Below are 12,968 nucleotides of genomic sequence, written 5' to 3' on the forward strand. Positions count from 1 at the left end.
TATTGTTTTTCTCTTTCTTTGCATTGATCACTGAGGAAGGCTTTCTTATCTCTCCTTGCTATTCTTTGGAACTCTGCATTCAGATGGGTATATCTTTCCTTTTCTCTTTGCCTTTAGCTTCTCTTCCTTTCTCAGCTATTTGTAAGGCCTCCTCAGACAACCATTTTGCCTTTTTGCATTTCTTTTTCTTGAGGATGGTTTTCATCACTGCCTCCTGTTCAGTTCAATTCAGTCGCTCAGTCGTGTCTGACTCTCTGCGATCCCATGAATCGCAGCACACCAGGCCTCCCTGTCCATCACCAACTCCCGGAGTTCACCCACACTCATGTGTATCTAGTCGGTGATGCCATCCAGCCATCTCATCCTCTGTCGTCCCCTTCTCCTCTTGCCCCCAATCTCTCCCAGCATGAGGGTCTTTTCCAGTGAGTCAACTCTTCGCATGAGGTGGCCAAAGTATTGCAGTTTCAGCTTTAGCATCAGTCCTTCCATTGAACACTCAGGACTGATCTCCTTTAGAATGGACTGGTTGGCTCTCCTGGCAGTCCAAGGGACTCTCAAGAGTCTTCTCCAACACCACAGTTCAGAAGCATCAATTCTTCAGCGATCAGCTTTCTTCACAATCCAACTCTCACATCCATACATGACCACTGGAAAAACCATAGCCTTGACTAGACGGACCTTGGTTGGCAAAGTAATATCTCTGCTTTTTAATATGCTGTCTAGGTTGGTCATAACTTTCCTTCCAAGGAGTAAGCGTCTTTTAATTTCACGGCTGCAATCAGCATTCACAGTGATTTTGGAGCCCAAAAAAATAAAATCTGACACTGTTTCCACTGTTTTCCCATCTATTTCCCATGAAGGGATGGGACCAGATGCCATGATCTTAGTTTTCTGAATGTTGACCTTTAAGCCAACTTTTTCACTCTCCTCTTTCACTTTCATCAAGAGGCTTTTTAGTTTCTCTTTACTTTCTGCTATAAGGGTGGTGTCATCTGCATATCTGAGGTTATTGATGTTTCTCCCAGCAGTCTTGATTCCAGCTTGTGCTTCTTCCAGCCCAGCATTCCTCATGATGTACTCTGCATATACGTTAAATAAGCAGGGTGACAATATACAGCCTTGACTTACTCCTTTTCCTATTTGGAACCAGTCTGTTGTTCCATGTCCAGTTCTAACTGTTGCTTCCTGACCTGCATACAGGTTTCTCAAGAGGCAGGTCAGGTGGTCTGGTATTCCCATCTCTTTCAACATTTTCCACAGTTTGTTGTGATCCACACAGTCTGTCACAAACCTCCATCCATAGTTCTTCAGGCCCTCTGTCTATCACATCTAATTCCTTGAATCTATTTGTCACTTCCATTGTATATTCGTAAGGGATTTAATTTAGGTCATACCTGAATGGTCTAGTGGTTTTCCCTGCTTTCTTCAATTCAGGTCTGAATTTTGCAATAAGGAGTTTGTGATTTGAGCCACAGTTAACTTTTGGTCTTGTTTTTGCTGACTGTATAGAGCTTCTCCATCTTTGGCTGCAAAGAATATAATCAATCTGATACCGGTATTGACCATCTGGTGACGTCCGTGTGTAGAGTTACCTCTTGTGTTGTTAGAAGTGGTATTTGCTATGACCAGTGCATTCTCTTGGCAAAACTCTATTAGCTTTTGCCTTGCTTCATTTTATACTCCAAGGCCAAATTTGCCTGTTACTCCAGGTATCTCTTGACTTCCTCCTTTTGCATTCCAGTGCCCTGTGATGAAAAGGACATCTTTTATAGTGTTAGTTCTAAAAAGTCTTGTAGGTCTTTGTTTAAGTGAAACTAAACAAGGAAAGTTTATTTATAGCATGTTGTTTTTTGTCTACGTTTTCTTGGTTTTCTTTTTGGAGTGTATAGTGAAAGTGTTGGTTGCTCGGTTGTATCCAGCTCTTTGCAATCCCATAGACTGTAGCTTGCCAGGCTCCTGTGTCCATAGAATTCTCCAGGCAAGAATACTGGAGTGGGTTGCCATTCCATTCTCCAAGGGTTCTTTCCAAACCAGGTCTCCTGGATTGCAGGCAGATTCTTTACTGTCTGAGCCACTAGGGTAGTGTCTTAATTTTTTGATGGAGATTTTCATCAAGCAGGGTTTTGTACATTTCTTAGCTTAAATTTGCACTTTGATAGTAGTATTTTAAAATTTTACAGTTATAAAATTAATTTTTTGTCAGATTGAATTATTGGAAGTGGAGAAATCACAGATCCGTTCGCAGTGTGAAGAACTGAAAGCTGAAATCGAACAATTAAAATCTACAAGTGGACAAGTAGGAGCTGATGTATCAACTTCTAGTAACATCGAGGAGTCTGTGAATTACACTGATGGGGAAAGGTAATATGAGTTGAGGCAGTTTGGCTGGGGCTGCAGTTCTGGTTAGCATGATATTTGCTAGCACTCATCAAAGGTTGTTCTATCAAAAGAAGTTGCTCGCCGCTGTGATTCCAGCATTATGATGGATACAAAAAGAAGTACATGTCATCATCCTTTCCTTCAGGGAACTAACAGTTTAGTGAACCTATGTGAAATAGGAATTTCAAGGGAACAAAGCTCTGAATAGTCAGAGGGGTTCTGAATATTTTTGGGTGAGAAAGTGAAAATTGTCTGAGATGTTAAAGAATGGGCTGAATTAGGCAGTGACTAGAAGATAAGGGTCCATTTCATGAAACTTAGTTTTTTACCTTGATTTCTTTCTGTACTTGGCACCAGGTATTATTTATGATTTGCTGTCTCATTTTACTACATGCCTTCCACAATTTTAACTTAGGAAATCCACAATTACTGAAAATTGCCATTACAGGTGATTAATAAGGAAGAAGTTATGTGAAAATAAGAAAACAATAAATGAATGATTACTCTCAGTAAGGTGTTAAATGGACTTGGGGTTCTGACAGTATTGGTGGTCTATTGATAGCTTATTATTCAAAAATATTCATTAAGAAAAAAAATGATTATTAAGGGATAAAATTGTATAACTCTTCCTGCTAATGTAATAAGACTTGGTACCTAAAACATACTGTGGTTGGGAAATAGTTTACCATCCTTATCTGACATTTAATTTTTTGAAGGATTTCATTAAATCTGTTTATGGAAATAGAATGAATAGATTAGTACATATAACTACGGGGCCAAGGGTTCAGAAAATAAACTCCCAACTGGTGTCTCTGAAAATGTTAACCACAAACATCTGTAGTACTTGTAAAATATAGATCCTTGGGCCAAAGTACGGGTTATTGAGTTGGAAACTTTTAAACAATTTTCCAGGTGATCCATTTGCACACTGAGTCACTGATGATCATTTAGAGTTGTGCTTTCCAAGCCGGTATAGCCACATTTGGCCACTGGCACTTGAAATCTAGCTAGTCTGAGTTGAGACATGCTTTAAGTATAAAATACATGCTGGATTTTGATGCCCTCGTATTCAAAAAAAGGAGAAGAAAATGCCTCAATATTTTGATTATATGATGAAATGATATTTCATATGTAACTTAAATTTATTGCTTCATTTTAGTTTTTAATGTGGCTACATTCTTTAAAATTGCATATGAGCTCACAGTGCTTTCTCTCAGTGCTGTTACATACACTGAAATAGGGTCTTGTGATGTGTCCTATAGAGAAGGGTAGTTAGCGAGGACACTCCAAAGACTTAAAGGATAGGAAGGTCAGAGGTGGCTGTAGGGTCATGCTGGTGCTTTGTCTGTTTTTTGTATAGAAATTAGGCATCTGATTGAAGATGAGTGGATAAGCTTGGAAGAAAGCAACTGTTATGGGAATGGTGTAAAATTTTATCCAAGATCCAATGGAATCCTAAGATAAGCTCACAAACCAAATGTAAAATCACATTTTTGTATGTTGTCAACCTAAAGATGAGCATCTTGCTCCTTCAGAGATTTCTACCCTAGAAAGATCAGTATCTAAACTAAAGATAGGCTTCTTATATTTGGGAGGGGACAGAATAGGAACAGCTGTAACATTATCTTGATCCACGTGTTTCACTCAATCTTCAGTGAAAGACCACTTGCTGAATAGTTGTAGGTATGTGTCTAAAGTCCAGAATGTTGATATTCAGATAGCTGCGCGTATGGAAATCAGGAAGGAATGATAATGATCATAGAGTTTCCAGTGTTTATAGTGAATTCATAGTACAGTTGATAGTGAACTTTAGGATGTGATAGGTTCAGAGAAATCCTGCATTTAAAAAAGATCTTGTTTAACATTATTTAACCCAAAGTTTATTAAGCTTAGTTAACCACAAATCCGTTTATACAACTGTGGATATCTCACCGAAAATGGTTTAGGGAACAATTCAGTTTACTTTCCTCAAAAGGAAGCTGAAATTCGAAAAGCTATGTCATATTATTCTTAGACCAGTGTTCTTACTAGTATATCAGTACTGTTTTCCAAGTAATAATAAGATTTTCAGTTGTAAATAGCATCTTGTTATTTATGTATATACCAGTCCACATTTTTTCCAATCTCTAATTAAAATTATGTTAGTTGGAACCAAACTGAGCCACTAGTTTTATGAAACACTCTGTTTACCAACAGATAAATATTTAGTTGTTAAATTATAGATTATTAAATGAATTATTAAATCCAGTTCTCTTGAGGAAGTTTTGCTTTTCATTTAGTTTGTGTGCCATTCTAGAAATTCCATTTTAATATTTCTCCTGAATTTAAAGCCCTACGTGAATGTTAAGCTGTATTATTGTAATGTCTGTCTAACAGGTGTAATGTTTGTATTTTCAGCCTCAAACTTCGATCTCTTCGAGTTAACGTAGGACAGCTCCTGGCCATGATTGTACCTGATCTCGATCTTCAGCAAGTGAATTATGATGTTGATGTAGTTGATGAGATCTTAGGACAAGTTGTGGAACAAATGAGTGAAATCAGTAGTACTTAAAGTGTATTTGAGATAATAAAAAATAGTTGCTCAGTCTTCTGGTTGTACAGCTTTCAAAATGTAAACAGTTTTACTATAGGTATTATAGGTAACAGGCTGAAGAACCATATTCTTTGCTGTATTCTATGCATTCAGGTGTGGACACAAGTACTGTGTACACGTTACCACACCTTTTGAAATGCCTGTGAATCATTGATATTGAGCAGCTACACAGCTAACTCGTGATCTGCTTTGAAATGTAAATACTTACAATTAAGTCTGCACATATTTTTTTATCACCCTAAAGGACTCAAGTGTTTTTCACCAAGAGGTTTTCAGGTTGCCCCTAACCTTTGTGCAATCTTTTCTGGTTCCCTAAAGTGTATTTTTCTCTGACTTGAGGGCTGTGCCATAATACAAATGGAATTGTTACCTTTGATTTTCTTACAGAAAAGTTTAAAACAGGGTTTTTTAAAATGGAATAACATTCCTGATAAGTTTTAAGTGAATTGAGCATTAGTGTTTCTTTTTTATAAATTCTTATTTCCTGAAATATTTTATTCATGAAAAGAAAGTAAAGCAGAAACTCCATTTTTGCCGGGATTTTTTGTGTGTTGAGATTGCCAATCATGATCAAACGCAAAGTGTTTTTTACAGAAAAAAGTGATGATTTTTAGTATAAAAGTATCAAAAATATTAAATGTCCCACCACATTTACCTTGAAGCCCATTTTTGGCTGCTTAGTTCGCATGGAGTGGGCACAATAATTGTTTAATATTTCTTTTTGTGAAATTTCCTGTACAGCCTTTTGTAGAATTACTGCAGGTTAATATGAGTTGAGGAAGACAATCTTTCTCTAGCAGTACTGCATACTTTTTATTATATCATAAACCTAAGTGTTTTATATCCTGGAGTTAAGAAACAGCCTAGGATTATAGTATTACATGCCCTAAAAATTATGCTTTATTGATCCCATGTTTTGTGCAATTATAAAGAGATGGCTTTCTATTAAGTATAGCTGTATATAGTTAAGAATCATATTTTCCACAACTAAAATGTGCATTATTTTTTTCAAAGTTTTATCATTGCTATTTATTTTTACTTTTGTTTCTGAACATTGAATACATGTTCCTTTTATATGCTTAATTACATGTCTGTCATGTACAATGTTAAATTTTTATTGTACATTAACTTCTAGAAAAAGCAAATAAGTGAAATTTTATTTGCTTGATAAGGTAATTGAAAGTGTATTTTTGGTATGAAGCTGGTTTTCTGTCACAATTGTATCTGCTCAGATTTTAAAAATCTTGTAATAAAAATATATATGATGGCTAACATTTCAGATATTACTTTTAAGGAATTCTATATTCAAGTTATATTTTGAAAACTAAGATTGTGTCTGTCAAGACCCTCAAGTTGAGCTCATTATATTCATTAGAAGTTACATTTAGAAGACTGTTTCCATAAAGACTCGGCTCACCTTGAGAGTGTGTGCGTGCATTTTACACTGGAAAAGAAACTTCCTCTGTATAAATCATGTTAAAAAACCTTGCCTAAATGAGAGCAGCTGTGTATAGCATGTCTAAATTTGTGAATATTTATGTAGCACTTATTTCTGGAATTTGCAATTTTCCCCTTCCTTGTGGTCAGCTATATTCTTGCAAAAATCCATATTCTATGGCTGTTAACTGGCTTAATGGGAAAATTAATCATAGAATTAGAAAGAGAAACTTGCTTGCTAAGTTGATTCTTTGAAAATATTTAACCTAATATTCACTCTTTATGAAAATATTGCCAAGATAAGACTGAAAATGTGGCTAGAAAATTTAAGAGAAGAACAACATGGACCCACATCATGTGTATTGAGGTACCTCTACCTCTTTTTTGTTGTTGTTGTTAAATTTGTTAAAAGGCTAGTGTGGGAGGAGTGTGTTGCTTAAACCAATTGTTTAAAGCTTTAAAACAAAAACAGTATGAGGATGTAAACTAGAATTGTCCACAGTCCCTACAAACAGGACCTCAGCAGAGACTACAAACTCAGTAAAAGCTAAATGTTCACACAGCAAGGCCAGTGTGGCATATTGATGTTTCCTTTATTTGGCCTCAGTTCCTAATGTGGGCAGGAGGCGCTGGTGACTGCCCACAGTCTCAGACACTTGACTTGTGCTGTCGCACCACCCATTAGGTCCTTATTTAACATGGAGGAATAATCAAAGGTGATACAGACTGGTGGTTCTCACCACTGGCTGCATTTTAGAATCACTTGGGGAGTTGTTAGGAATCACAATGTGAAGATGCTCCCCATGCTATGAGTTTTTAAGGTTGAATCAATTGTCAGACTTTTTTTAAGGGCCTCCCAGTGCACCATCAGAGCCAAGAGCCATTGAGCTATACCCTCTAGTGATGAGTGTTTATAAGTGTGGAAGTCAAGTGGTTCCTGAAACCAACCCAGAATCTGCATGGCCACTTTCTCACTGGGGTACGAGGTCAGGGAAAGGGAAGCAGAACTGGTGCCCAATTTAAAAATGTAAATAACAACAAAATGGTATACTGTGAAAAGGCTTCCCCACTGCCTCCCTGAAGGTGACCAGTATTTTTTTGTATGTCCTTCCAGAAAATATTAGCTGCATACATATACACATTCATATATATGCATTCAGTTTCTATTAAATTTTATATCTTTATATTTGATTATATATTTGTATCAAATCTACACAGGTATTATACCATGTAATTGGTAACATTTCCATATTGCTCTTTGAACAGCTTTAGTAGCATTTTAAAATGACATGAATACTCTCCCAGTGCTCCTTTTCTTTCTTTCTGGGAAAAACACTACTGTGAAAATAAATACCCACCACACATACTTTTTCAAGCGTATCCAGAATGTAAATTCCTTGTCGTGAATACTGATTGGTCAAAGAGTATATGGTATGTTAATTTTAATAAATGTTGCCATCTAGAAATCGTTGTACTTAAACTTGTATGAAAAATGTATGAGTGTGTTTTTTCCTATCTCCATCAAACTTACTAATATGTGGGAAAATGACAGCTTGCATTTCTTTGTCCCAGGTTGAATATGTTTTCATGTTTTATTGGCCACTTTAATTCCTTTTTCTGTGTTCCCCGTCATAACTCTGTGCCGCCTTTTTTGGGTTCTTCGGTTTAATGTGGCCACAAACAGCTCCAAGCTTTCAGAAAACCTATTGTTGATTAAATCTTACTTTGCACGGTGTCACATAAATTCATTGGGATGGAGTGAGAGACTCACCAGAGTCATGTTTTTCTGGCCCTTGAACAGCATGGGGCTTTATGGGTGCTGACCCCCATTTAGTCAGAAAATCCACATACTTTTGACCCACCCAAAATTACTAATAACTTGACCAGAAGACTTTCTGCTGAATAGTCAAGTAGTATATGTTATATGTATCATTTACTGTATTCTTAAAGTAAGCTAGGGAAAGAGTCATAAGGAAAATGTTTAAAGTACTGTACTACCAAAACTTGTCATTTGTTTAAAAAAGATGGACAGTCTCAGTGTTTACGTCAGTATTGTTTTGTGTGATAGATACTGAAAATGAGAAGGTAATGTGAAGAACTCATATTTATTTACAGGTATAATGATTCATTCACCGATAATGAAGAAGCAATAATATGATTGCTTTATGGCAGCCTAGTGTAACCGATATAATTGCTTCATGGTAGCCTATTCTGTTGGAGAAGGAAATGGCAACCCACTCCAGTGTTCTTGCCTGGAGAATCCCAGGGATGGCGGAGCCTGGTGGGCTGCCGTCTATGGGGTTGCACAGAGTCGGACACGACTGAAGCGACTTAGCAGCAGGAGCAGCAGCAGCAGCAGCCTATTCTGTACACTAATTATCAAATTTTTATGGTATACAGTTTTATAGTCATTATGGCATACAGTATTGTAGTCACATACAGTATTAGAAATGTTGCATTTTTTTTTTTTTTTGAAACTTACCTGTGATGATACACAGTTTTTCCAGTTAGAAACATAGTGTATGGTAATAGAATTCTTTGAGAGCAAAGTTATAAAATAGGAAACAACACATTAATTTTATATTAAGTTTCACTTACCCTATAGTATCTATGTATATTTTATACTTTTATGACATACCTAAATTTTCCTTATTAAATCATGCACTGTTATATATGAATTCTGAAGTATAAATGATTTATAACATGTTAATGTCAGGAGTACAGCACAGTGATTCAGTTTATATGTATATTTTTAGATTCTTTTCTCTTACAGGTTATTACAAAATACTGAGTGTAGTTCCCTGTGCTATACAGTAGGTCTGTTTTGGTTATCTGTTTTACATATAGTAATGTGTATATATTGATGCCAACCAACTAATTCAGTCCTCTCCTCCAACTTTTTCTCATAATTTTAGATATTTTCGGGTCATGCAGTTCAACTGTATTTTTAAATTGTAATCTCCCCCCCCAAATTTCCAATATATTGAAAAAAATCCGCATATAAGTGAACCCAGGCAGTTCAAGCCCGTGTTCAAAGGTCAACAGTATTTGTCTTTTGGACATTGGTCACAGCTCACAAAGAATATCCTTCCACTTGGCATAGAGGAAGATATTTATGTACTGTTTTCCAGGATTAATTTTTGTGACCACAAAGTTAGTTTACATATACTGGCCTCTAGGGAGAAATTCAAGACCAGAGAAGAGAAGACAGTCCTGGTAAATTCAAGCCATTCAAATGCAGATGAAGTTTTTAGGTGAGTGGGGTCATAGAGAATGAATTAACCATTATAATGTGTGAATCACAAGTTAAATTTCCTGCACAAGCATTCTACTAAGAATGGGTTGAGTAAATTGAATTACCTGCTTCAAACAGAGAAAACAAGGTGAAGGTTCAGTGTTAATTTCTTGCAAAGCGGTCAGGACTCAATATTATGGTAACAATACATAGACTCAAAAGAACTTTCTGCCCCAACCTGGCTAATCCTTAGGTTGAGTGTCTTGAATAGGTAGATATCCAGAGCTCAGCTGTATCCTCATAACAGTGTCATGGTGCTTTACATTGACAAAGTATCAAGTGCATGAGTCAACAGTCTTACCTATGGGTTTCCTGTTAAATACTGTTGAAAATTTTGGCCTGTGTTTTTAACTATGTGGCTGGTTTTCACAGTTTGTGCTGTGATCTGAACCAGGGCTGACTGGAAGTAAGTTTGGGCTTTTTGTTTTCTTTTTCTGAATTAGACAGCTGTCCCATGATTTTGCGAGTCCCTTGGTGGAGTGTCTCTCTGTGCAGACAGCTGAGACACTAGAGGGCGCTCTTCCCAACTTGCTGTGTGACTTGTGAGTTGTCTAAGCAGCTCACAGTCTGACCTTTTCCTGGGCATAGAATTAGAGGGGTCATCACTGCGGATGTTGATTGCAGCCATGAAATTAAAAGACGCTTACTCCTTGGAAGGAAAGTTATGACCAACCTAGACAGCATATTAAAAAGCAGAGACATTACTTTGCCAACCAAGGTCCGTCTAGTCAAGGCTATGGTTTTTCCCGTGGTCATGTATGGAGGTGAGAGTTGGACTGTGAAGAAAGCTGATCGCCGAAGAATTGATGCTTTTGAACTGTGGTGCTGGAGAAGACTCTTGAGAGTCCCTTGGACTGCAAGGAGATCCAACCAGTCCATTCTAAAGGAGATCAATCCTGGGTGTTCATTGGAAGGACTGATGCTAAAGCTGAAACTGCAATACTTTGGCCACCTCATGCGAAGAGGTGGACTCACTGGAAAAGACTGATGCTGGGAAAGGTTGGGGGTGGGAGGAGAAGGGGACGACAGAGAGTGAGATGGCTGGATGTCATCACCGACTCGATGGACATGAGTTTGAGTGAACTCCGGGAGTTGGTGATGGACAGGGAGGCCTGGCGTGCTGTGATTCATGGGGTCGCAGAGAGTCGGACACAACTGAGCGACGGAACTGAACTGGGGCAGTAATCGGAGAAGGCAATGACACCCCACTCCAGTACTCTTGCCTGGAAAATCCCATGGATGGAGGAGCCTGGTGGGCTGCAGTCCATGGGGTCGCTAAGAGTCGGACACGACTAATTGACTTCACTTTCACTTACAGGGCAATAATCGGAGAAGGCAATGGCACCCCACTCCAGTACTCTTGCCTGGAAAATCCCATGGACGGAGGAGCCTGGTGGGGTCGCTAAGAGTAGGACACGACTGAGTGACTTCACTTTCATTTTTCATGCATTGGAGAAGGAATGACAACCTACTCCAGTGTTCTTGCCTGGAGAATCCCAGGGATAGGGGAGCCTGGTGGGCTTCCGTCTATGGGGTTGCACAGAGTCGGACACGACTGAAGCGACTTAGCAGCAGCAGCAGGGCAATAATAAAAACTTATTATATATCATTACATATTATCTATAATTATGTAAACTATATGATAATAGTATTCACTGTAATCACTTTAACCAGTAGTTTCATTTTCTACTAATTTACTGTGTTTTTAAGTTTTTTTTCAGTATCAGATATTTTAAGCTCTATAATGGAAAATTTGGAGGTTTTTTTGAGGGGGTGCATACTGGGTGGCTTATGGGGTCTTAGTTTCCTGACCAGGAGTGGAACCAGGGCCCCCAGAAGTGGAAGCACAGGGTCCTAAACCACTGGACCACCAGGGAATTCCCTCTATAATGGGCATTTTCAAATTATACAAAAGTACAGAAACTGTTCATTGCAGCACTGTTTACAATAGCGAGGACATGGAAGCAACCTAAATGTCCATCAACAGAAGAATGGCTAAAGAAGATGTACATAAATGCAATGGAATATTACTTAGCTAAAAAAAAGAGTGAAATAATGCCATGTAGAGCAACGTGGATGGGACCTCAAGAGTGTCACTGTGAACAAAGAGACAGATACATGATATTGCTTATATGCGAAACCTTAAATAAAGGATACAAATGAACTTATCTGTAAAGTAGATTTATAGATGTAGAAAGCAAATTTATGGTTACCAGGGGGTAAAAGCAAGTGGGAGGGATAAGTTGGGAGATTGGGTTGATATGTACACACCACTATATAAAATAGATAACCAAGGACTTACTGTATAGCACGGGGAACTCTTCTCAGTACTCTGTAGTGGCCTATAGGGGAAAAGAATCTAACAAAGTAGATGTATGTATAACATTCACTTTGCTGTACGCCTGAAACAACATTGTGAATCAACTGTACTCCAATAAAAAGGAAAGTAGAAAAACTGACAGTGAACTCACGGGCACCCATCACTTCAACAGTTTCCAACTCATGGTCAGTCTTGTTTTATCTATATTCCCATTAACTTATCCCTCTGATGATAATTTGTGTGTGTGATTGTAAATATTGACTACTATTTTATTGTGGAAAATATATACCATTTTTAAGTGTATGATTCAGAGGCATGAAGTACATTTATATCATTGGGCAACTCCCTCCACCATCCATTTCCAGAACTTTTTCATCATTTCAAATAACCTTTATATCCTGTAAACAGTAACTCCCCATTCCCACCTGTCCCCTGGTGGCCTGTCTCTACAAATTTGCTTATTCTAGATACCTCATCTAAGTCGAATCATAACATATTTGTTCTTTTGTGTTTGGCTTATTTCACTTTACATAACATTTTTAAGATTCATCTATATTGTTGCAAATATCAGTTTCATTCCTTTTTAAGACTGAATGATACTCCATTGTATGGATGTACCATATTTCATTTATCCACCCATCCATGGACATGTAAGTTGGTTCCACTTTTTGCTATTAATAATGCTGCTATGAACACTATTGTATAAATATCTATTGGTGTCTTTGCTTTTAATTCTTTTGGGTACATACCTAGGAGTAGTATCTTCCTTTTTTTCCCTCCTCTTATCTGTGCTTTTCAAACAACTAGATCTACAGCACATATTAGTCATTCCCACTCCAAGTTCTCTAAACCCTAGCCATAACTCAAGAGAACATCTAAAAACTACATTGGCCTAGCTTCCTGTAGACTTAAGGAGCATCCAGTCATATTCATCAACATGAGAC

The 12,968-nt window shown here is 37.6% G+C and overlaps 1 protein-coding gene across 1 annotated transcript in view; it reads left to right on the forward strand.

The window, feature by feature from the left end:
• Nucleotides 1–12,163, forward strand: part of MORC3 (MORC family CW-type zinc finger 3) — a 45,582-nt gene extending 33,419 nt beyond the window's left edge. Inside the window, exons 16-17 of the mRNA XM_055416187.2 lie at nt 2,204–2,361; nt 4,777–12,163. Coding sequence (XP_055272162.1) covers nt 2,204–2,361; nt 4,777–4,930 — 312 coding nt within the window. The 3' untranslated portion in view covers nt 4,931–12,163. The remainder of the gene's footprint in view (nt 1–2,203; nt 2,362–4,776) is intronic.
• The last annotated feature ends 805 nt before the right edge of the window (nt 12,164–12,968 follow it).

Source organism: Moschus berezovskii, chromosome 1 (genome assembly GCF_049115385.1).
Source record: "Moschus berezovskii isolate FMDL1 chromosome 1, NW_MosBer_1.0, whole genome shotgun sequence".
Taxonomy (NCBI): Eukaryota; Metazoa; Chordata; class Mammalia; order Artiodactyla; family Moschidae; genus Moschus; species Moschus berezovskii.